Source organism: Mustela nivalis (genome assembly GCF_964662115.1).
Source record: "Mustela nivalis genome assembly, chromosome: 17".
Classification (NCBI taxonomy): Eukaryota; Metazoa; Chordata; class Mammalia; order Carnivora; family Mustelidae; genus Mustela; species Mustela nivalis.
In genome coordinates this window covers 26083605-26107913 of record NC_139036.1, presented here as the reverse complement: position 1 = coordinate 26107913, position 24309 = coordinate 26083605, and the positions used below count along the sequence as shown (strand labels likewise).

Here is a 24309-nt window from a genome sequence, read left to right as displayed (position 1 = left end):
GCTTACTTTGTGCAATGGCCATGACTCCAGAGAGGGGGGTCATGATGAGGTTCTGAGATTGCTGGGGATTATGGTGGGACAGGCTGTGGATATTCGTCAAGGTGCTGACAGGGGGCAAACCACCTCCGGAGACGGAGATCTGCTAGAGAGAAGAAACAAAAGCAAGGTGAGTGGGACCGGGACTGCAAAGACCAGTATCCAAAATGACATGGCTCAGTAAGTCCTCGGGACAGCTAATTCACCCACTCATTCATTCATTCATTCATTCACTCACTCACTCATTCATTCACCCACACTCTCATTCATCACTCATTCATTCACTCATATACTTTCATTCATTCACTCACACACATTCACTCACTCACTTACTCACTCACTCTTTCATTCATTCACTCACTCACTCATTCATCACTCATTCATTCACTCACTCATTCACTTACTCACACACTTTCATTCATTCACTCACACACATTCACTCACTCACTTACTCACTCACTCTTTCATTCATTCACTCACTCACTCATTCATCACTCATTCATTCACTCACTCATTCACTTACTCACACACTTTCATTCATTCACTCACACACATTCACTCACTCATTCACTTACTCACACACTCTTTCATTCATTCACTCACTCATACACACTCATTCATTAATTCATTCATTCAACAATTATGTAGCATCCACTGAGGCGCAGGCACAATTCTAGGTGCTAAAGACCAAAAAGCAAAACACACAACCCGACCCTTATGGTGCTTCTGTCTGTTGACTACTTTGAGTTACCTGCCTGCCTTAGGGATTCTTTTGCTCCCAGGTATTGTGGGACTGTGGCTTGCTCAATTTGGAAGTATCCTCTGTTCTGCTCCATGCCGTCTTTCTTACTGGTGCTAAAGACATGTGATTGCTGAAAGTAATGACTGAAATCTGCCCGAGTGAGAGTGGATTAAGGACTAGGCAGAAGGAAAGCTCTCACCATTACAGACTCCACTAAGTACCACTCATATGTTAACAGACAAACTTCACTGTGGTTCCGTGAGGCAGAAACTTCATGGTAGATCTGTATCAGGTAGATATGGTATCAGGTAGATATATCACTGTTTCACAGAGGAGATACGTAGGTTGCCTAAGATCTAATAACCCAGCAAGTAAGTGGTATTCAAACCCAGGTCTGCCTGACTCTGGAAGTCAAGTCCTTACCTTTTACAGAGGACCTCTCCTTACCCCGCTCCTGCCATTACTACTAAGGGTTGGGGGAGATCAGCCATCATTGTGCTTCTCTACCTTTTCTGAATCTCCACTATCCATGAACAATTTTTATTTTTTTGGTCAAGGAGCTGCTATCTTAATGACAAAGCTACTAAATGATAAGCCCTGGGCCCCAGGGGCCCCCATTCTGTGGCAGCATTATATTTTAATGACAGATGAGCAAGAGACAGCTACTAATTTTAATATGTTTTCTACGCACATGGCCACTTTGCAACCTTTCACTGGGGATCAAATACTTTTATTTATTCCTTATAGTGTCTTTTCCTTATTGATTTTCCTCACTTTTCCAAGGTATGAAGGCATCACGAGCCCACGTGCTGATAGGATCTCTTCCTTGCTAGTACTAATATGTGTACAGGTCTTATTGCATTGGTTAGAACTTTCTAAACAGTATTAAACAACTGTCATAAATGTGCTTGTTTTGATTCTGATGTTTCCAAAATGCTTCCAAAGGTTCCCCATTAATTATAAGAGTTTATCAATTTTACACACACACACACACACACACACACACACACACACCTTCAGATGCACACAAGCACATAATTTGCTTTTTTTTGGTGACAAACTAGTTTACTATTTATAGTTTTAATAATTTCTAAAATTATTTTTAAGAAAGGATGTCTCGGGGCACCTGGCTGGCTCAGTCGGTAGAGCATGTGACTCTTGATCTTGGGGTTTTAAGTTCGAACCCCACACTGGGTACAGAGATTGCTTAAAAATAAAGTCTTAGAAAGAAAGAAAGAAAAGAGAGGGGGGAGGGAAGAAGAAGGGAGAGAGATGTCTCCTGACATTCTGAACTACTCTAGACGTTCTTGATGGTATCAGGACTACTTGGAGATACTTTAGGGTTAGAGTATATACAATCATGTCTGAGTAGTCCTGTTGCCCTTCTTCTGGAGTTTGTCAAACGATAGGTCTCATACCAGCACCTGGGTAAGACACTATCTCCTGCCCTGACCTTCTGGTCAACCCCATAGCTTCCAAGGTTAATTTGAAAAAGAAAGAAAGAAAAAAACCAAACGGGTTTGTTTGTTTTTTTTTAAAAATGGGCATCAAGAAGTCAGTTGGGGTTGGAGCCAGTTTGGGGGGGGGGGGTGTCACGTGACCAAGAAGGAATTCTGACCACATCAAACAAGAGAGAACCAGCCTGTTCACTGGGCTTGTTTTTCAAAATGTCAGAGTCATTAAAAGAAAAGAAAAGAAATCAGTAACCTGCCTTCAGACTTCCTTTGGGTAACGTAGTCCTTTGGAGAAAGTCAATGAAGTGACAGTAATTTCTGCCATTTCAATGTTTGATTTTAATGGTGAAAGAGAAACACAGATGCCAACCATGGCTTTAGAGTCTGTCAGGTGCTTGCACTGATTGTCCTCAACAGATAATGACACAAGTAAGGAGGGCATTCTCACCACTGCCCCTACGTTACCAATTAAGACTGATCCTCCCAACAGTGGACAGACCAGCTCTGCGTCACTTGACTAGTCAGTGAGGAAGCCAGAATTCACACTCAGTTTTGCTCGAGTTCAAATTCCTTCCACTTACTATTTTTGGGTAACCTTGGTCAAGTTCCTTCCCACTCTAAAACGCAACCAGTATTTTCTACTTGCCTCTGGAACTGAAGGAAGCCAGGAGCTGCCTTCATGATTCTTACATGATAATTCGCTGTGTCTGAATTACATGAATGCTGCCATTTGCAGTTCGCCTACACTAAGTGCTTTACTGCGTACAACCTACAAGGTTGGTGTTATTACCCCTACCTACATTGCAGACATGGAAACAGAGGTTGAGAGAAGTTCCGAAATGTGCTCAAGTCATGTTGGTGTTGAAAGCAGGCCATCTGCCTCTAAGGCCTGAGCTTTGATACTGGGAAAGTATCCAGTATGTGTGTTTTAATTATTATTATTATTATTATTATTATTATTAAGTAAACTCCATGCCCAATGTGGGGCTCGAACGCATGACCCCAAGATCAAGAGCACATGTTCTACCGACTGAGCCAGCCAGAAGCCCCAGTATGTGCTTGTTTGTTTGTTTAAGATTTTTATTTATTTATTTGAGAAAGAGAAAGCATGAGTCAGAGGAGAAGTGGAGGGCAAGCAGACTCTGTGTGAGCACAGAGCCCGACACAGGGCTCGATCCCACGACCCCAAGATCATGACTTGAGCTGAAACCAAGAATCGAACACTCAACCGAGCCCCCCAGGTGCCCCCCAGTAGGTGCTTAAAAAAAAAAAAAAACCACAATGTTCAACACACACAAACTGCAACCCTAAATCTGGCCAGCTTTTTGCCTATGCCCTTGGGTTCAGGAGAGGGAACAGACAGTGCAAAGGAAAGCTCACGTGGACCAGCAATATTTCCAAAACTGATCCCCGGGGGAAGATTTTGAATTCATATCCTAGTGAACGTCAGTACACAAGAGACTGCCACTCCTCGCCTGGGGCTTACCCAAAGAACCGCCGCACTACAAGCCATCCTCACACCAATCCCACGAGGCAGGCATGATTAACCCCCATGTTACAGACGAGGAAGCGGAAGTTAAGCAACTTCCATCCTATCACTGATAAACAACCGAGCCCAGGACATGGACACACAGGTTCCCTTGCCTGCGTTATTTTTAACCATATTCCACTCCTGCCTTGGTGGACCACATTCTGGGATGGACCTGTTATATATTAACAGAAAACAGATTCTTGCATTTGGGCATCCAGTAATAGTGACATAACATGTAAGCCAGGGTGTTGGAGACTAGCAGAAAGCTGGTCCCCGCAAACAAGCTTCCAGGTGTTTGCTAACGTTGAGGTGTGCTCTCTTGGTCAATCATCAATCCAGTAATATGCTGCCCATTAGGGCACTGCTGAGCAGAACAGGAAGCAAAACGCCTGTCTGCAGCAGCCCCAGCTTGGGATGAGGCCACTTGTCTCTGAGGAGAAAGAGCCGGAGGGTCCGAAGGGAAACCCCAAGGGCCTTCAAGCGAGAGGAGCGGAGACCTGGAGGGTTTCGTGGGCTATGTCTCCCATAAGCCCCCCTTCTCCAGAGCAGCTTGGGCGATCCTTACCCCTAACCTGTTTGGGTCTCCAAGAGACTCACAGAAACTTGCCTGTGCCTCTCTCATTTGCACAGACTGCTACAGGGGAGAGCAGGGCGTCTGCACAGACCACAACCCAGGCTACCCCTCCCCTTGGAAACTACACACTGTTTTTCCCTCCAGGGAGCTGGGGACTCAGTCACCTGTGACTCACCATTCCTGTGTTGCCTACACAGTGCACACACGTCAAGGTCTGAAATGACATCTGCTCCCCGTCCCCGTCCCCCCTAACCCCCCCCCCCACCGCTCCAGCCCCCACCTGCCTCTGGGTCAGACACCTTGAGGGAGTGTGTGCAGCTCCGCCTTGAGCGTGGAAGCTGGGAACCAGCAGCTCCTCCCCCACAGAAACACAGAGCGTGACCCAAAGAATAAAGTTTTCCATTTCCTGCCCTTACCGGTGTCGTAATGCCTGTCTCTCTCACCAGTCGTGCTCCCCTGCCCTTGTGTGGCTAGAGAGTGAGAGCCTTGTCAATTCAAAGAGTCTATTCCTCACCAAGTGTGCTAAACTTACATCCGGGTGTGGGCTGTGGGTATGGGGGACACGGACATCCACATCACGCCACCACGGCGTTTCTCAACTCTATGACATGGTGCAGAGTCTTAACTTGTTAGCACACTTGCCCCCCCAAGCTACTGTATTGTTCTCACCCCCATTTTATAGCTGAGAAAGGAAGACATAGACTACGAGTTCAGTAACCCGCCCAAGGCTACTCAGCTATTAAGTGCGGGAGCTGGGATTTGAACCCTGGTCCCTGGAACTTCAAAGTCGGTGTTTCTCACTGGGCAAGCACTGCCCCACCCCACCATTCTGTGCTGTGCTCTTCCGTGAGGTACATCAAGAAGTTCAAGAAGCTTCCCTCCATCCCTACCACCCTTTAAATCCTGACTCAGTTTCTCTCCATGCCAGCACCTGGGGACGGTGAAGAGAAAGAGGGGACTTGTTTCCAAGTGAAGTCCTCTCTGAGGTGAAAAGACTGGCTTTGGAGGCCTTGGTGGGGGGTGGGTAAGAATGAACATTTTATCAACGCAAATGTCTTTGGCGGGCCCCAAAACAAACAGGGTCCCACCCGGCTTGCTCCTTTATGAGGCATTCAATCAATAAAATGAGAGCAGAACTCTGTCAGATTTATTGGCTAGGTTCAAACCGAACACCTCTTCTACCCGCCAAAGGCTGGGTCACTGGTCCTACCTTTCCGTTCCAACTCTGGACAGCCCCCATTTTCCCCGAAGGGGCTACAATGGCTCATTGTTTGAGGCAGGCCTTGTGAGAAGTTGTGTTTGTTTTGCCTCTTATCTTATCAGCTCTGGAGCGACAATGGCCCAGGTGTACTCACCATTTTACCATCAGGTGAGAGGAGATTGTGGCCAGGGTCCAGACTGGCGGGAGAGACTTGCTGTAAAACGGACTGGCTGGTCACCATGGCGCTGTTGCCATGGTGGCTGATTGTTGAGGCGGAAGTGACCTCACTGTTCCCCGGCTGGCTGTAGCGGACGCCTGCAAAACAAGACGGACCCCACAGCAGCCGTGAGTGCCCCCAGGGCCTTGGAACACAGACTCGGCTCCCCTTGTTGGCAAGGGTGGACGCCAGGAAGGCCAAGTAGCCTTCTCCTCCCCCGTCTGCTCACAAGAAACACTGGCCATCTTTCTCTAGGTTAGAGGTGGCGTGGGCTTGACTTCAAATTCTAGAATGTAAGCTCCCCAAGGGCAGGGCATTTTTGTCGGTTTTGTTTTGTTCATGCTGGTATCCCTAGTGTCTTGTCACTTGGTAACCACTTCATACATACCTGTCAGAGGAAAGAAGGAAGAAAGGAAGGGAGCAGGGAAAGAGGAAGGGAGGGCAGGAGGGAGGAAGGAAGAAAGGAACTCCAATGCACGAGAGGATTCCCCTCGTTGTTGCTTTAGCGTAATTGTTTCAGGATTTAGGTGCGGAGATTGGCCCTTCTCTTCCTGGTAAGAGTATTTCTTTTACTCTTCCAAATGCCTTCTAGAAATGTTTTCCCAGCACTCATGGCAATGTGGAGCCTGCCAAGTACGAGCAGACCCATTCTACAGAGAGGCACTTGCCCAGGGAGGACCCCTGCATGAGCCATAGCAGAAGGCATCCATCTCTGCACACCATGGTTTTGGCTGAGACAGAGAGGCCCCTGGGGGGACACGGGCAGAGCAGGACAGGGATGTGGGGCTGCGGCTGGGAGTCTTGGGCTCTGTAATTCACATTCCTCTGATGGGGTCCCATCTGGCTGACTTCCCAGGGCCCAGGGGAAGGTGCAGTCGCCAGGAGGTGGGGCAGGGAGCACATCCTGGAGGGATGTGGATGATTAGTCTGCAAGGGAGGGGAGAACCAAGCATGCTTATAGCTTCACTGCTCTGACTCTGCCTCTTGCTCAGGAACCAAAACAGAGGTCTGCGCTCAGAAAGGCAAAAGTGCTGTGCAGAGGTGGCCTACAGAAGGAAGGAGAAAGGGGGTGGGGGGCAAAGAACCCGGGCCCAGTTTGCAGGGTCAAAGTCTCGCAGGATGTGCCCAGGAGACAGCCAAAGACAAAGCTGGGGGGTCTCCGGGACACCTCACCTAAGCTCAAAGCTGATGGAGACCATGTTCTTGTTTTTCACTTTGGATTCAACAAAAAGGTTTGAGGGACCCTGGGTCTACCTGCAAGGTAGGGAGATGGAATGCTCTCGGCATGCCATTGCTTGGAGAGGTGGGCCAACTGTCTGGCTACAATTCTCCATCTGCCAGCTTTCCTCATATTAACTCTGACTGTATCAAGGACACTGGTTCTGTTGGTCTATCCCCCGCTGCCCTGCTTCCTGCTCCCCCAGGGCCCCACCCTCCCGAGGAGGCTACAAAGCCCCCCCTCCCACCAGGAGCCTCCAAATCACTAACACGAAGCTTGCCAAAAGGAGACCCAAGCCAGTTTTCCTGGCACCATCCAAAGGACGTTACCCAAGGCTGATATGACCCAGAGCCATAAGGGACTAGGAAGAAAACAAACAAATGCTAAGGCAGACTTCCAACCTTCAAAAGCAATCTGCCTGACTCTGAGCGGCTGTGTGTTCTACGGACCTTCTTCTATTGGTGGTTGTCCTCATCCTTTGATGCTTGGGGCTGCTGGTGGGGGTGGCAGTGGGACAGCATTGGAATTTGGTGGTTATTGGTCTAGGGCACTCCACTTTTGGGGGAACAGGAGCCATAACGTTAAAAGGAGGAAAGGCTTCCCTGCCTCCAAACCAGCACCCCTTGCCTGGTCCTGCCCATGTTCCTCCACAGCCACCTGCAGTCCCCAAAGTCTCTCTACTCTGCCCCACTGGGTCACATGAGGTTCTTTTTCTCCACTCACATTTGCCACTGGACTCCTGGCAGGGTGTGTCCCAACAGCTCCCAGTGCTGTTATGCAGAAGAAGAAAGATGTGTGCCTTGTGAGCTCAGGAGCCAGAGCAGATCCCATGGAAAAGAGGGAGGCTGGTTTTACATCAGCAAGAGAAAGAGATTTCTGACAAGGAGGGACAGTGAGGAAGACCGTGGGCTCAGGAGCTAGAGAAACTCGGGCTTGATTCCTGAATTTGCTCTTTGGAGATGATCTTGGGAAAATGACTTTTCTATCTGTGCCATAGCCTTGTCTCATACGATGGAGGAAACATATCCTTAACACAGTGATCTCGAGATAGGAGAAAATATCTGTAAGTCTCCTAGCCTAATGCTAAAAAGGGGTAACTATAGGTGGGGAGGGGACTAGTATGGAGAGGGACCCCAAGGTACCTGTCCTAAGACTCTGGAATTCTAGACAACCCGGGGCAGGTGCTAAGCACCCAGTGGAATGACCTGTCCTTGGAGAAGGGCTCCCCAAGGATCCTTCCCTGAAGAAGCCCTGAGGTTTTGCTCTGGAAGCAACCTGGGAGGCAGGCCTCTGCCGCTCTCATTCTTTCCTTCTGGAGGGACTGGACTTCACCCTGTTTTCTCCGACTCCCAGGCCAGCTATTTACCTCCCCAAGATGCTCTGCTCCGGAGAGCGCGGTGATAACGCGAGGAGGCAGGTGTGTGTTCCTCTCCCAGCCCGTCCCCGCCATCGATTCAGCCTCAAGTCAAACAGACTCCGGTTGTAGCCTATTTAATTTGGCCGAAGGAAGAGAGCCAGTCCTCTGATGATCAAATATGGGTCATGGAGAGGCTTCTCCCCTACTGCAGGCTACAGAATTATTTATTTAAAAATAATTAACCAAGGATATCCACAGGAAACAAAAGCCTCCTTTTAGGAAGGAGCCTGGCAGAAGGGGTGTCGAGAGCCATTTGTTAGAACCCCAGCAATGTAGCCCGAGGCTGCCGTGGTTTTTAAACCTCATTTTCTCACCCAGCAGAACTTCATTCTAGGAGAAATGTCAAGGTGGGGCTGTTGTGTTAAAAGACCGGTGGGCCTAGACCTCTGGCTAAGAGGGAGCATCGGGAGGGAGTTAGGGGATCCCTGTTTGATCCCAGCCCTGCCTTCAGTGTATTGGGGGAACCCCAGCTTCCTCACCTCTGAGCCCGCTGGGAGAGGGGGCTGCTATCGCCCCCTGAGTGTGGTGGGAGTGAGGCAGGGGGCTGCTCGCCCATTCCTGATTCACCTGTGACCTTTCCGACCCGTGCTCCTCTCCCCAGGAGTCTGGGAATCACTCTGGGCCCAGAGAAGGTGGCTCTGGGATCAGGCAGCCGCCTCAAAGGGCGTGTGGAGGGGGAAAGTGTATCACAAGGTATCTGCTGGCGATGCACCAGAAATAGTGTTCTCGTTGGAGGAAGGAGAGGCCAGGTCCTTGGGTATTTCACAAACCCAGAAGAGCGCTTCAAAGGAAAAGGAGCGCGGGGGAGGCTCTGGAACCCAGCAACCTGGGCTGAAATCCTGGTTTTACCACACATGCGCTGTGTGACCTTGGGGAAGTGACTAAACCTCCCTGAGCTTCAGTTTCTTTGCTGTTTAACAGTCTCTGCCCCTTAGGTCAAGACGAATGACCTTAAGAGATGTGAAAGTCCCCAGAAACTGCCTAGCACATAACAATTGCTCAAGATACCTCAGCTCCTTCTACCTTGGGACCATCTTTGTCTAAAAGATGTTTTCAGGAAGGCTGAGATCACAAAACTTGACTGAGCCCCTGTCACAGGCCAGGTACTACACTAGGGCAGTAGAATGGCCTCTCCCCTTCTTCCTTTACCTCCATGAACTCTGAACGGGAATATACCACCAGGGCTCTGGTTTAATGCGACTGACTGAAGATGCTGCGTCACTAGCCCCAGAGGTCCCCAGAGGAGACAGACAATGCCAGAAGGTGGTCTTCTACCTTGCACTCACTTCCTGGTTCAAGGCACTCACTGGCCACGTCCCCATTGCTGGTCCTAGGAACCACAGCACGTTGTGTCCAGCAGCCAAAGTCCTCCCAGCTAGAATCTAGAGCCATCCCTGAGGTCCTGGGGAGGAGGTGACCTACTTCACCTGTTCCCTAGGCCTCAGGATGGGTATGGGGCTCTTTCTAAATTCCTGACGGCATGTGGGACAGAGACAACACATCCAGTTTCCATGCAATACGACTGGTCAGAAGTATCAAGGCATGACGGAACTCATGGTTCCAGAAGCCAGCATCTTCACACTCAGCTTCCTGTGCCAGCACCCTCCTCCAGGGCACTCTTCACTTTGCTGCAGCCTGGGATTTCTTTCCGAAACAAACTCGTACCATGTCATTGCCCTGTTTGGAAATCCAGCATGGCCCCTCACTGCCTCCTGGAAAAGCCACAACAGCAAGGACTGGCAGAATCAGGCCTTTGGGACTCCAAGCACCTTGGCTGTAGCCTCTCACACAATGCCCCCATACAGCCGTATCAGAGCACCTGCTGTCCGTCATGTTGGCCTGTTCACCCCCTGCTTCCATGCCTTTGCTTCTGCTGTTCCCTCTGCTGGGAAAGCTCTTCCCTTCTTCTCCATGTCACATCTTTTTTTTTAAGAGGGCTTAATGTCACCACTTCTGTGAAGCTCTCCTTGATTCATCCTGGTAGTTACCTGCTTTGCCCTTTGCATTTTACACACAGTTGAGAACCTTATAGCAGGAGTCCGTCCCCTGGCACCATACCGTTCCTTTGACAGGGTACTTCTCTTTCCCTCTTAAAGGAAGGCATGGCTATTTACTCATTGTGGCATCCTCAGAGCCTCACAGAGAGCCTGGGACTGTGACTATTTACTGAAAGAAGGAATGAGCCCTCAGCTGCTTTGAGCAGGCATGCCCCAGGACAAGAGAGCATCCCTTCCGGCGGAAGGAGAAAATGCAGTCAGTCCTACGGCAATGCTGGTGTTAAAAGCATGCATCTGTTCCAATTCTATTGATACATTATGGAATAATCTGAATGCAACGTGAATTTCCCATTTGAGGAATCCAGAAACCTGCACCCAGCCAAGCGGAGCCACAGGGGAAAACACTGAACACATTAGTGTGCATGCGCACACGCAGACGAACACACACACCCCCTTCAAGCCTCTACCAGCTACCAGCAGTTCCCTGCATGGGCTATCGGCCACCTCCACCCATATCTGGAGTTAGAACTTTCCCTTCAATTTCTGACAGTCCTCCGCCCACCACCTCATGGGAACTCACAGGCTGAAGCCCTTGTGACACCTGCTCCCCTTTGCAAACTTTAGGGCTCTTTCAAGGTAAAACGCCATATATTGTTGCACTGAAACACTTCCTAACCAGTTCACAGGGGTAAAACTCTGCTCACCTTTTTATTAGATTCTTATCTCTTCAAAGGGTGTCACTGGAGAAGTTTTGAGTAGTGTGTCCTTAACCCCATTCCCCCCCAACCCATAAACCTCATGGCTTATGCGTGACTTTACAGAGCACTGTGGTTTTTCTGATGTCAATGTCAGCTTCTACAGAACTGGCTATGGACCTGTGTTTGAGGCCAGACACAACTGCCTTGCAGGAGGACCTGGGAGAGGACCCACTCAGGGTGTAATTAACCACAAGGACTTTTCAGAAACCTGTGCTTCAGGGGACGGGAACTAGCTCAGAGCTTCTAAAAACAGCCGGAATGCCACAATTCCAGAAATCAACAGGCCATCAGCATCGAGACACTTGAAACGAATTCTCTCTGTCTCTCTGCCTTGATGATCCTGGGCCGGTCAACTTGGGCATCTCGGCATTCTTATCTACAAGATGGCCGTATGGATTTTCCTTCCTCAGAAGCCAGAATACTGAGTGAGTAAAATAAAGTGAGAGAAGCACTGGGTTTTCCGGGGAGAGAAAAAGCCGGGCAAACAGAAGAGCCATGTCAGCCAGGGAAACATGACCAGAATTGCTCTTTTATAGGAAGTGGGGGGAAGTGGGAGGTGGGGCCTCCTGGGCAATTGTGAAGCTTGGCTTATCCCCACGTGGCCTCTGGCACTGAAGCCAGGGTCCCCATTTTCCTGGGGTCTGTGAGTTGTACCCAGAATCTGGTGGGATGCCTTTCACCCTTGACATTTCCAAGCCAATCTCCCATCCCTGATAATGCAGGAATGTTCCTCCAACCGGTGGACCTTTGCCAGCGTGAACGAGCGTCCCAGCCACCAGCAGAGTAAACATTACTCAACGGGCCAGGGCTCTGTCACACACATTCTTCCCGTGTGTTTCTAACCTCATGCAGAGCACAGCCCAACCCTGCTGGGTCGAGAAACTGGGAACTTAAGCCCAGGCAAGAGGGAGCGTGTGAAGGAGAAAAGGCAACAACCCTGTCCATCAATTATGGGCAGACAGAGCTGTCTTTGCTATGACGCCAGAACTCAGGGCCAGGGAGGGGGTCAGGAGGAATGAGGTCAGTCCCGATGGGGGCCCAGTAATGGTGTCCACAGCAATCCACTCCCCCCTTTTTCCACAGAGGAAAGAGTCAGAGACACACATGATTCCGTCTTGGGAACTTCTGAGACGCTCATCTGGGATAAAAGTGGGCGCACCGTTCCCCGCTGTGTGACTAGAAGTCCAGCAACGAGAGCTTTCCACACAGGAGACAGCCCTGCTGCCTCAGTGTCCTCATCGGCGACACGGGACTCCTGCCAGTTCCTAGTCCTATTTCCTCCTCTCTGGGCATCAAGATTAATGTTTGCAGAGAGTTCAGGAGATTAAAAATCTGAAAGCCTGAGAGGAAAAAGCTGATGTAAGATGAAAGCAGTTCAAACACTAGGCTGGTTTCAATTCCACATCGCCTTCTACCTGAGGTGGCTCAGTGAGGAGGCCGGCTCGTAAGGGCAGAAACACAGACAGGCCCGCGGGGACGGTAAACACTCTTGAACTCAAGGAGTAAAGTGGAGTGATACTTAAGGGAAGCCCACAAACTGGTTTTCTTATAAAAATCAAAGCAGAGGGAGCCAAGAAAAGAAAGGGGGAAAAAAAAGTCGTTTTCCATTAAAGCATCTTGGCTGAGAACAGACCCTAACGTGTACAGAGCGCCTGAGAAAATCACACATGTGGGGAGGTAGAAGGGCAACAGAAACTCTGCCTGTCCTCCCCATGAGGCCCGCCGGGCCACCCCGCCAGGTCCTTACCCCAGAGTCAGTGGCTACAGGTAAACATCAGACAACTGGCAATGAGCACTACAGCCTAGAGTCCGTGGCTACAAGTGAGAGAGGCCAGGCTGGCCCTTGAGAGCTCAAGAAGTCCTCACCTCTGTGAGTGCCCTACACACGCTGCTCTCCGTGTGTCCCAGATGCCCATCTGACAGAATGGAAAACTGAGGTTCAACGAAGAAGAGGTTATTTTCACTACCTCTGGCTCCTTGTCTCCCCTCCAAAGCTGACCCTTCTTCCTCTTTCCTGTAGACCCCGAATCGATTCCAGGTACGCTGGGCTCCATCATGAGCCACCAATGGTTTGAAATGGTTTTGTTTACTTGTTGCTTGGCTGTATCCCTTGCTGAAATGTACACCCAATGAGGGCAAGACCTTGCTTGCCTTCTCCACTGTGTCCTCAGCGCCTTGCACAGGGCCTAGCCCATTTATTTTTATTTTCATTTATTTGATGATTCCATTTTTATTTATTTGAGAGAGAGAGAGAACGTGCGTACACAAGCAAGGGGAGTGGCAGGGGGAGAGGGAGCAGACTCCCCGCAGAGCAGGGAGCCCCGTGCGGGACTCGATCCTGTAGGACTCTAGGGTCATGACCTGAGCCAAAGGCAGACGCTTAACTGACTGAGCCACCCGGGCGCTGGGAGCCCAGCCATGTAGGCACACAGTAAATACTGTTGGAACAAGCAGCTGATGAATGAATCACTATGCTCTGGCCCTGTGCAGGACCCACACTGCCGGTCTGCTGAACAGAACGGTGGAGAAGTGGGAGTGGGAAACATCTCTCCTCTAGATCTCCTGGTTTTGCTGAGGTTAGTGGGAGCCATGCCTCTTGAAGAAGGGAGAAAGGGGAGCAAGAGAGGAGGAGAAAGAGAGTAAAAGATCATCAAGGTAGATATAGCAGAGACATGTTTGGGTGACTTGGTGTTGGAAGGCCAGAGGCTGGTGCACAGTGGTGTAAGTATCACGTATGAAGCAGCAGAGATCTCGGGCAGAGCTCTGCCTGGTGTGAAAAAGGGCCAATGGGGCACCTGTGGGGAGCCTACCCATTCCTGATTTCTTGAGACCTAAACATAACCCCCATTAACTGCTTTAAGGGGGATGGGAATGGGTGCTTCCATAAGCACAGGATGACCATTTCTAAATGTTTGGGGCTGTGGGTGGGAACCCAAATTTAGACTCACCCTGTGAGAACCCAGTATGGGGCCTCATCGGGTGACTTTGAGGAAGGATTAATTAATGGGAATTTGCTGTGGCAATATGAGTCACTTAAATGCCTTTTTCTCCAAAGGAAGTTGGAGTAAAGCTGAGAAGGGTTAATGGTGGACATCATTAGGGTAAAGGCAGGGAGGACAGACAGAGCCCGGCTGTAGTCTGGCTCCTGGGGTCTCTCTTCTCAGAGGCAGCCTTTGCGGGGAGGGGTAATGTGGCTGCAACAAAGGCCCCTGGGCTTGGCTGGCGAGGAGAATGATGATGCTTCTAGTGGGTCTGGGCAACGGGGAAAGGCTATAAAGCCATCAGCAGACTGAGCCACTAGGTGTCCACACAAAAGTAAGGTCCTAAAAACAGACATCTGTATTGTGACTGAAGGGCTCATAAAATTGCCTCAGAAAGGAGAGGTTTTCCACTGCGACCTATTCATAAGCAGAGCCCTGCTGGGAAGTGACACCCAGGGAGAAGATCCTTTGAGGCCTGTCAAGTGTCGGAGCCGCCTCGTTATGGGCACTTGCCTGGCCAGACCCCAGCCTCTTCATCACCGCTGCCAGGCATCATCACCATCGTCATCATCATGACAGATAGCCACTGGTCACCATCTCCTGGACCCCAGTCCCAGGCAGCACCAGGTGTCACTCACCGAGGCTTCAGAGGTTGGATGGTTACTGGCCTCCACTGTCAAGGAGCACTGGCAAAGCACACAGGGAGCGCCCCCTGAGGATAGCGGCAGCTTAGAGCCATCTTGCCAAATGACTCTGATCTGCACAACGTCCAGTCCCTTTCCTAGACCTCAGCTTGCTCAACAAAACCTCAGGAAGAGCCACACTAGCTCTCTTCTTGCCCAAGGGATGTTGGTAAGAGATCATAAGAACTAATCATGTTGGTAAGAGATCATAAGAACTAATCTAGCAGAACATTAAGCTAGTAGAACTAAATCAAAAGAGCAGACTTAACTAAGCTTGTAAACTAAACTAGTAGAAACTAAATGAGAACATTAGGAGAATGAATACTCCTGCTCTTTGAAAACTTTCTGGTAGCATTTAATGTTGGACGGTGTACGTGCGTGTGTGTGTATGTGTGTGTGTGTTAGGCTGTATATGCTGGTTAAGCAGCATCAATGCAGACAGTGCTGGATGATACTGTTTCTAGGAAAGGGAACACATGCTTTAAATAACAACATACTATGTTATGTAAAATGAAACAAATACCACTCGCTCAGTTTAAAACTGAGAAACAGATAATAAAATGGGATTTATGCATTCACCTTTTTGGATGTGAAGCCCTCCCTGACAGATCTCATCACTGCAAGATACACAGAACCTTGGCCCTATGCCAGGCACCAGTTGTGGACCAGTGGTGAAGAAAGCCCACTGAGGCTCAGACGCTGGTACGGCCCAGAATTCTACCATTCAGAATACATACACAGTTCTAGAGCCTTCCAGAGCAGCTCTGTTGGCAGACAGAACAGCCTTACTTGGTTTGTTTCTTTTCTTGGACACGTAGGGATACAAACCCTCTACTTCACCTACCAGGAGGATTCTCCAGGAGGAGGAGCAGATCCATCTGTTTCCATCTGTAAACTCGAATGTTTCCATTCATGAAATATCTTGAGATATATTAAGCAGTTATTTTGTGCCCACCCACCATGCAAATCGATGTTACGCAGATGAGAGATGTTATTTAGAGGTTTCCCATCCTCGCCAAGCAAGAACTCACTGGGCTTTATTGCCAGCGCAGTCCAACAGGTGCTGGCCAGGAGGAGGCTCCCTGCGGCCCCCAGGGCCAGAAGGCCTGGGCAGGCGGGCTGCCACTCAAAGGCCCTGAAAGTGTTAACCTCCAACAGGGATAGGTGTCTCGTTTCCACCCATTATAAATCTGTTTATTGTGACTGGCCCCACCCAATTTGCTGGTGCTGTAAAGCTCTAATGGTCCCTAATAAAGGTGGAAGGATTGTAACAGCACACAGTTCCTGAAATGGGGAAGGAGCAAGGGAGAGGGACAGATGATGAACTTAACAATAAGATATCGCAATGGCCAACCTTCCTCTGCTGCTGGGTCCCAAGACTCCACAGGATCCCCCATCTCCAAATAATAATCTGTCAGACCCAAGAGGTCCAACTCTCTCATTTGTCAGAATCCCTAGGAAGTGAAGCAATTGGCCCAAGGTCACTCCAATCATGGCTCAATCATGGCTCTGGAGTCTCTGGCCCTTCTCTCCGCTGCCTCACCTCTCCCAGCTCAGCAAAGGGCCATCCAGACAACCATCAACCCCTTCACGACTCTCCTGTTCCATCAGGCCTTGCAATACCCAGCCCTGACTACAGACCTCCACATCTCTTCAGGAGTTTGTTGAAACTCCCCATGCCTGACGCCCCCCATGCCAGGTTTTGATTTTAAAAAGGAGACATGCATGTTTTTAATGAGCTTCCCAGATGCCTTTTATGTGGCCTGGGAAGGAGATGTGAGAAGCCCAGGTCTTGCCAGTACTGCGATGTCATGGTTTCTGATGCCTCAAGTGAGAAGCAGGGCTCCTGCACAAGAGAGACTTCCAGGGTGAAACTGCCAAGCTACACCCCTGTCAAGAACCCAGGGAAACCCAGAGCTCTTCTTTCCACTCAAGGCCTGGAGGGCTCCAGAGCCAATAACACCTGGTTGTGGATCATCCTTAAGACGCTCAACAGCCCTCAGGAGGTAGGTACCATGATCCCTAGTTCACAGAGGAAGAAACTGAGGTTCAGAGAGACCAAGTAACCACCAGACAGTGAAAGAACCACAGATCAAGCCTGAGCCTCTCTGGGGTGCTACCACCCATGACCCAGATACACCCTTCGGAGTGTGGTCCGGGAAGGGACTGATTGTAGCCTGCTTGCCTCAGGGGGTGTAGACTTCCCTCCGGAGCATCATTAAACACCAAAAGAGATCTGCTCCGTGTTCCTCCAACCTGAGAAGGACGTGAGTGTGGGTCCTAAGAAAGTTGGTTCTTGGCTTTCTGAAAGCATCAGAGACCGAACTTCGATGACCTGTTTGTCTGGCCGCTGCAGCCAGAGCGGAGGGCAATGGGCAGCGGTCTAGAGCAGAAGCTGGCTCACAGGTGTAGGGAAGGAGCTTCCAGAAAAATCAGCCCTCTGGAGCTTCTGAGGTTTCCCACATTCACTGCAGGGGGTGTGCTCCCCCTCCCCTTCCTGCTGCTCTTTTCACCTTAAATTTGGGGGGGCTTCCCTCCTAAGAACAAAGACCATTAAGTTTCTCAGACCCGGCTTCCACCGAGGAAGGACCACACCCCCTCTAATTGGCAGATTCCCGGGGCTAATTACTCACAAGCAGGGTGCTCACGCCTCCCTGAATTAAAGGAGAAAAATGCCCTCCAGGAAATTCAGGGTCATCTTATGAACCTGACCTCCTGGCTACATGGTCATGAGCCTCTGCCCCTCCCCATGATCCTTGGCGCTTCCCCACTTTTCTCTTCCGGTTTAGTGCATTTGCACTACATGCCTATTGTACCGGACATGGCCCTGGAAGTCTGCTATGGATGTCACAGGGCAGTCGTCCTTGGAAGAATAAAAACAGTATTCTACGAGGGAGGCCAGACTTCGCCGGCCGCAAACACCAAGATGAGTATCTAGTGGAAAACACTCAATTTGTCTAAAAGCCTGGGGGCGCCTGAGTGGCTCAGTCAGCTAAGCATCTGCCTTTGGCTCAGCTCACAATCCCTGAGGTCCTGGGATTAAGCCCCACATCGGGATCCCCGCTCAATGGGAGCCTGCTTCTTCCTCTCCCTGCCACTCCCCCTGCTTGTGGGTGCACGTGCGCACTCTGTGTGTCAAATAAATAAAATCTTAAAAAAAAATTCTCTAAGGGTTAGGACTGGAAGACCTCCAAGAGGAAGGGAGGGAAAGGAGGGGGGAACCCCAAAACAAGGCTGTGCAAGATATGGCATTAGCTACCATTTATGAGCACCTGCAATCTCCAGGGTGTTTCCATACATTATCTCATTTAATCCCTGTGGCATCTGTATGACTTGGCGTCCCCATTGGACAAATTGAGAAACTAGGGCTTAGTGATCACAGAGATTTGCCCAGGGTCACATAGCTCATAAGTGGTCAAGTTGAAGGTGGAATTCAGGTCTTCCCCGACAGCCTGTGATTCTGTTGCTAGATCATGAAAGCAAGTCCACAGATCATCTTCAGTGTGTATGAAGCATCTGGGTTACTGATGGTCAGGCGTCTATGGCACAGGCTGGACAATGGGATTTTTAGAAGCTCCTTAGTTGATTTCTAAGGTGTGACAAAGTTTGGGAACCATCATCCTAGAGTGGGGGTCAGCTAACTATGGCCCACACTCCAAAGCAGCCTGTTTCTGTAGGATCCATCAGCTCAGTGTGGTTTTTACATTTTTAAATGCTTGGGGAAAAAGTTAAAAGGTGAGTATTTTGTGATGTTTGGAAATTATAGGAAATTCAAACTTCAGTCCCATAAATCAGGTGTTGCTGGAAGACCCTCACATTCACTCACCTATATATGGTCCAGAGCTGCTTTTATTCTGCAGAGTCCAGCAAGTTGTGAAAAGAGACTATAGTGCCTGAAAAGTCTAAAATATTTACTGTCTAGTTCTTTCCAGGGTAAGTGTGCCAACCCCTATACCAGACCACTAGAATAACCACAACTGAATGCTTGACTTGACCTTATTGTGGGGTTATGTTTCATTCATATCTACATCTATATATCTTCCCCATTTGTGCTTGTACTTCTCCTTGAAAAGTGGGTAGAGGCAAAATGCCAGATCTTGGGCCTTCATATCAAGAAGTTCGCTTCAACCTTCAACAACCAGGGCTCCAGGGTGGTTCCGTCTGTTAAGCATCTGCCTTGGGCTCAGGTTCTGATCTCAGGGTCCTGGGATCGAACCCCAGGGCAGTCTGTCTCTTCCTCTCCCCCTAACCCTCCCTGCTGCTCCTGCCCCTGTGTGGGTGTGCTCTCTCTCAAATAAAATCTTTAAGAAAAAAAAAAAAAAAAAAAACAAAAACAAAAAACCAACAGATTCCAAGGGCACTTCTCCAGGAACCTGCTGGCCAGGGCTCTGCCCTTGTGGGCAGCTTCCTTCCTCCTTCGAGCTGATTGGAGACAACAAGGAGTCCTTGAATCATTTAAGGGTCCTTCAGGGGGATGATTAGGCATGGCCCACCGGGCTGCCTACTGCGATAGCGCTCCCGTATCTCCCAGCCTCTCTGTGCAGTGCCTCTGAGCCCAGCCAGCCCACAGCCAGGTGTCTTTGTATGCAGACCAGGGATGGGCCACAACTATCAGAAGGAGGTTACCAGCAGAAGCCTCTGAAGGCTGGGCCTCTTAATCTCATTAATATCCTGATTGTCTTCCTCAATCTAGTGGCAGCCCATGGGGTGGTACTGCAAGATAAACGACCTTCAAATTTAGCAGATAAAACGACCGGCAGATAAAGTCCCGACGGAGGAGAAGCGCTCAGCTCCTAAGTGTTGGTACCAAAGTGTTTCCTGAAGTACCAGATGTTTCAGGGCAGGATTTGTTTCTTTTCTGAACTGCAATGATCTATTACTCAGGGACAATGGGGCTTATTTGCCAGGGGGACCTTTGCTGTGGAGATGAATATTTTTACAGCCGCCCTCATAAACCCCGCCTCTTGTCTGCGGGGGGGCCCCGGGAGGGGGCGGAGCTCCAGAGGGGAGCTGAGGTGCCCAGGCTGTCTCTGGGCCCCATTAAGCTGTTAAGGCATTTAGTGCCCCAGACAGGGCTGACTACAAGGGCAGTTCAAATCCCTACCCAGATGGGGCTGAGTTCATGAAAGAGGAGGCTTGAATTTCTTGAAGGGGCAGGGTGCAGAATCTTACTTGGTCAGGGGCAACTGCTGGGGGGATGGGGGCAGGCGGGAAGCAATAAACCAGCCAGACTGGGTGACCCCTCCATCCTTGGCCCAGCTCTCCTAAAGCCTTTTTGTCATTCAGAGGGGAGCAGTAAGAATGTGGGAGAAGAAGGGACTATGGGAGTAGTGTGTGTATGTGTAGTGTGTATGTTTCCATGCCTGCTAAGTTCTTAGCATCTGCATAATGCAGAGAGATGGTAAGCGTGTGACAGTTTTAAACCTGTCTGCCACTTACTAACTATATGAACTTGGGCAAATTATCTACCTTCTAAACCTCTCCCCTTCCTTGACTGTAGAATGGGGGTGTGGGGACAGAAGGTTTCTACCCTTATAAGGTGGCTGTGAGGTTTAACTGAGATGATGCATATAGGCGCTCAGCCCAGGGCCTGGGACCCAGGAAATATTTAATCAACACTAGATGTTATGATTATTCACATGCAGCCATAACCCTTCCATTGGGCACTTTGGAGATTTCCTCCGGTCCTACCAATTTCTGCATCAGGGAGAAACAGCAGCAACCACACAGATATCCTGGCCCAGGGTTCGATTTGTCTAAGACCCAGGCTTCGATTCTGGTGGGTGACTTGAGGAAGACGTGTGAAGGGGACCAAGCAGGGGAAGTGGGTAGCAGGATTCAATGGGTTTCAAGCTCTGATCTGACCACTGGGCCAATCAAGTCCACCCTGGGCTTGGAGAGGGGGCAACAAAGTTCGAAGGGAGGCAAGAGAACATGGCCACAGAAATGAAGTCCCCCGTGTAAAAAGGCTGCCAGTCAGGGTATCCAAAGATTATTCTGAAAGGGCTCCCTCTCACCTCTGTGTCTCACTTTCTTTCTAGGAGGATGAACCTCAACCTCCCCAAAAGATGGTGTAAGAGCGAGGACACAACATGTGGGGTGAATGAAGGCTGATGAGGTCTTTCTGCCCCTCACTGGCAAGCTGTCCAGGTGAGTCTGCTGTAGACTGGAGTGGAGGCTACACGGAGCCCCACAGCTCATGCAGCTGGATCCCTAGCCTTGGCCCAAGCATCGGCTTCCCTTGCAGGCCAACTTCCTCCTCCTCCTTCTTGAGCCAATCAATACAAGCACCTGTCTCCAACCAGTCCCTTTCCTTGCCACAGCCCTGCTCTCTGACCTTTTGGGGGCCTTTCTCTTGATTCCGCTCCAGAATGGAGATGGGGCCATCACTCCGGGCCTCCTCAATGGCCTCAGAATGGGCTGTCATGGGGCCTCTAACCAGGGACAGCTCCTGCTGGCCAGAGCTGGAATGAGGGGGGGCGGATTGCAGATAAAGGCCTTCCAGGCTGAAGATAAATGGCTGCCGGCAGCCCGCTACAGTAACTTCAGGCCCCCAAGAAGAGCAAACAAAGGGTGCCCCTGTGACTCTCCCTGGAAAGATGAAGGCCCATCAGCGGCAGCCAGGCTGGTTCAAAGCCCCAACTTAATTGTCAATTAAGCATGCATAAGGGGGACAAAGCCATGACAACCCTGGGCTGCATGCTGGTGCGTGATTGTAAAGGCGGGAGGGGCAGCCCCCGAAAACAGCTGATTCTGCTGACAGGGTGTTTGTGGGGCACCTTGTAACCAATCAGCTGCTGACAGAGGCAGAGTGCTCCCCCTGCCACTCCTATTGTGCGGGACATTCCAGCCCCCGGGTCACACTGTGGTCACTGTGGGCCAGTGGGACGCAACCCACCGACACTGGCCGCGAGACCAGGGGCTCGTTAGAAACGGGATGCTCTCTTCTCCAGGAAGAAGGGTCAAGGGGAGGATGGGTTTCTCCTGTGCCCCCAGGAGCTCCTGGCTCACGTGTGGGGGGGTGGCAGGAGAGCAGAGTAGGGGCACTGGGGCCTTGTCTCCCTGCCCCCCACCCCAGGCTCAGCCTTAGAGGGTACTAGGGCTGACGCTGACTCTGGGTCTTGGTTTCCTCCCTGGCCCCCCACAGAGCTCTTTTTTTTTTTCCTGTGTCCAGGTACATTCTGGGCTTGGCTACAGGCCATACCAATAGGAAGCACATTGCCAGGCTCTGCAAACCATACGCAGCCCACCCTGAGCCCGGAGCTCCAGCCTGCTGTCTGCCGAGCCTGGGGTGTGTCCCCTGGGAGCCCCAGCACAGTTCACTGCTACCCCTGCAGCCTATCACACCTCCCAGCGTCCTGCACCCCAGGCCCCAGCCCGGCCCCAGGCGCATGTCACTGCCTCTTAGGACACGATGCCCCCGGGTGTGAAAGTCCAAAGGAAACGGATGGCTGCTGCCTGCCTTTCTTTCTGCGGCTGCTTGTCAAAACCGCAGTAATCATGAGAGTCGTCACCATTTACTGGGAAAGAGGGTGTTTACACGTTCTCTCATTTAATCCTCACGTGGGCCCGATGAGGCAGGTCCTCTTTCTTTGTTCTACAGACAGGCAAGTCGGACCTGGAGAAGTGACATGACTGGGTAACCCGGCTGTTGTGGGGATCAACCTGGCTAGCTAGGGGCAGGATTCAGAACCAAGTCCAGAGAACCCCCTCTCTGGGGATGCACAAGCACTGCCACGATGAGCCCGGAGTGAAAATTCAGGCAGAGGGGAAGGCGGCCACATGAACACACACAGTGTCCCCTCATTATTGCTCTATAAACAGGAGTCCCTCCCTAGAAACACACACGAAGCCCCAGACGACAGCCTTGGGCCCTAGATGGTTCTGTGCATTCCATGCCAGCACGATGCCTTCCCAAGGAGACGAGAAGCTTCTGTGGGCAGGACGCACACGCACCTACGTGGCGCTGAGTGGGAATCGGCAGGCCCGAGTTCTAGGCACGTCTGCCACCCTCGCTCTCTTAACTTGGCCAAGTTACTGCTTTGTTTGGGTCTCTGTTTCCTTCTTTGAAACTCCTCCCAGTTCTAGGATTCCATGATTTTTTTCAAAGACTGAGGTCTGGTCGGTGGACCCCAGAGAACCCACTCCAGGGGGACCATGCGTCTCGGGACCCCGATCAGAGGGCTCTTGGGCTGTATTTGGCATGCACCCTGCTCAGTTTCCAGTACCTGCCTGGCTCCTCTGGCCCCGCTCTGTGTCTCCTGTCAGTATACAGAAGGCTTCTGCCAACGACCCTGTGGTGACCTCACCACAACCCCAGCTTGTCAGAAAGCTGCCCAGCCTTTGTTCGGCTTGCAGGCTCCCTGACTTTGGTGTGGAGATCACAGGTCCCAGCACAATAGCCATTGTCTTCTCAATAATGCCCCTTGCCCCAACCACGCCCCCCACCGCTCCAGCCCCTGCTCTGTGGATCACCGCGGGCGGGCAGCAAGTGCCCCAGTCATGCTCTGTGCTGGCCACATGCCGTTTGGTCTGCCCTCTGAACCCTTGCTTTGGATTTCCGTTACGGGATGGACTTACTCTGCCATCAGGCTAGTGCTCTTCAGAGGTGGGGCAGCAGGGGGGAGGGGGCTTCTTGGCCTTTCAAGAATAACCTGAACCTTTTCCCTGCGTGGCTGAACCTTTCCCTTCTGCAGGAGTGGGGTTCCAAGAAGGCCCCAGGCCTGGCCAAGGTACCCAGACACCCTGGAAGCAGTCATGTTGTGGGAGCAGTGTGCGCAAGAAATGCTTGGCAACAGCCCAGCCGGGCCCCCCACCACTGAGGCCAGCCCCAGGCCTCAGACTGCTCCCTGCAGCAGAGCAAGCAGCTGGCAGAGTTGCAAATGAGGCCTGGTTCTCCCTTAGCAAACCCTTCCCCAGAGCAGGGGGCAGATCATGCCATCCTCTTTCTACACGGACACCAAGCCAGCCTCAGTAAGCACCCTCATGCTGGGCAGCCAGCTTTCCGGGAAGGACTAAGCCCCTGGGGGACGGGGAAGGGCGGGGCGGGGAGAAGTGCTCTGCCTCAGACCAGGCCTGATGCACCACTCAGCATATAGGGGCGCTTTCCCACAGTGACGATGTAGGCTTTGGGCGCGACAAGCCCAAACCCCGTAGCAGAGACGCCTAACTCAGGCCGGGGGCCCAGCACAAGGCAGCGCACAGTAGGGACTCAACCAGTTTGGGCCATCTCAGCCCTGCAAAGCTGTCAGGTGAGATTCTGCACTAATTCTGGCAGAGCACGGAAGCCAGCAAGAGACTGCCAGCAGAGTGGCCCTTCCCCACAGGCCTCTGGGCTCCCCCTGCTAGGGCTGGATGGAGCCCCCGCATGGGATCTGGACAGGGTAGAGGGGACCCTGTAGTTCAGATGTGGAGTGCCAATAAAGCAGCCTCTCCCATCTCATGGGACTGTTGCCCTGCTTTGCTGAGTCAGCAGCCACCCAGGGAGAAGAAAGGAGAC

General features: G+C 51.0%; 1 protein-coding gene and 1 long non-coding RNA gene across 10 annotated transcripts in view; one reads left to right on the top strand and one right to left on the bottom strand.

Moving 5' to 3' along the window:
• Window positions 1-24309, bottom strand: part of HNF1B (HNF1 homeobox B) — a 52582-nt gene that overhangs the window by 15902 nt on the left and 12371 nt on the right. For 3 of the 5 annotated variants that reach the window (XM_082707439.1, XM_082707437.1, XM_082707441.1), the window contains exons 5-6: window positions 5693-5853; window positions 7-142 (exon numbers count right to left, since the gene is read on the bottom strand). In XM_082707439.1, the coding sequence (XP_082563565.1) occupies window positions 7-142; window positions 5693-5853 (297 nt within the window). The remainder of the gene's footprint in view (window positions 1-6; window positions 143-5692; window positions 5854-24309) is intronic. The other 2 variants (XM_082707438.1, XM_082707440.1) reach the window with 1 other exon arrangement.
• LOC309851782 lies at window positions 5783-22338 on the top strand. 5 transcript variants are annotated; one of them, XR_014304925.1, is made up of 4 exons: window positions 5825-6010; window positions 19504-19650; window positions 20852-20960; window positions 21985-22338. It is a non-coding gene; the product is annotated as an uncharacterized lncRNA (long non-coding RNA). The 5 variants fall into 5 exon arrangements; XR_014304926.1 differs by having other exon boundaries at window positions 5843-6048; XR_014304927.1 differs by lacking the exon at window positions 5825-6010 and adding an exon at window positions 12254-13184.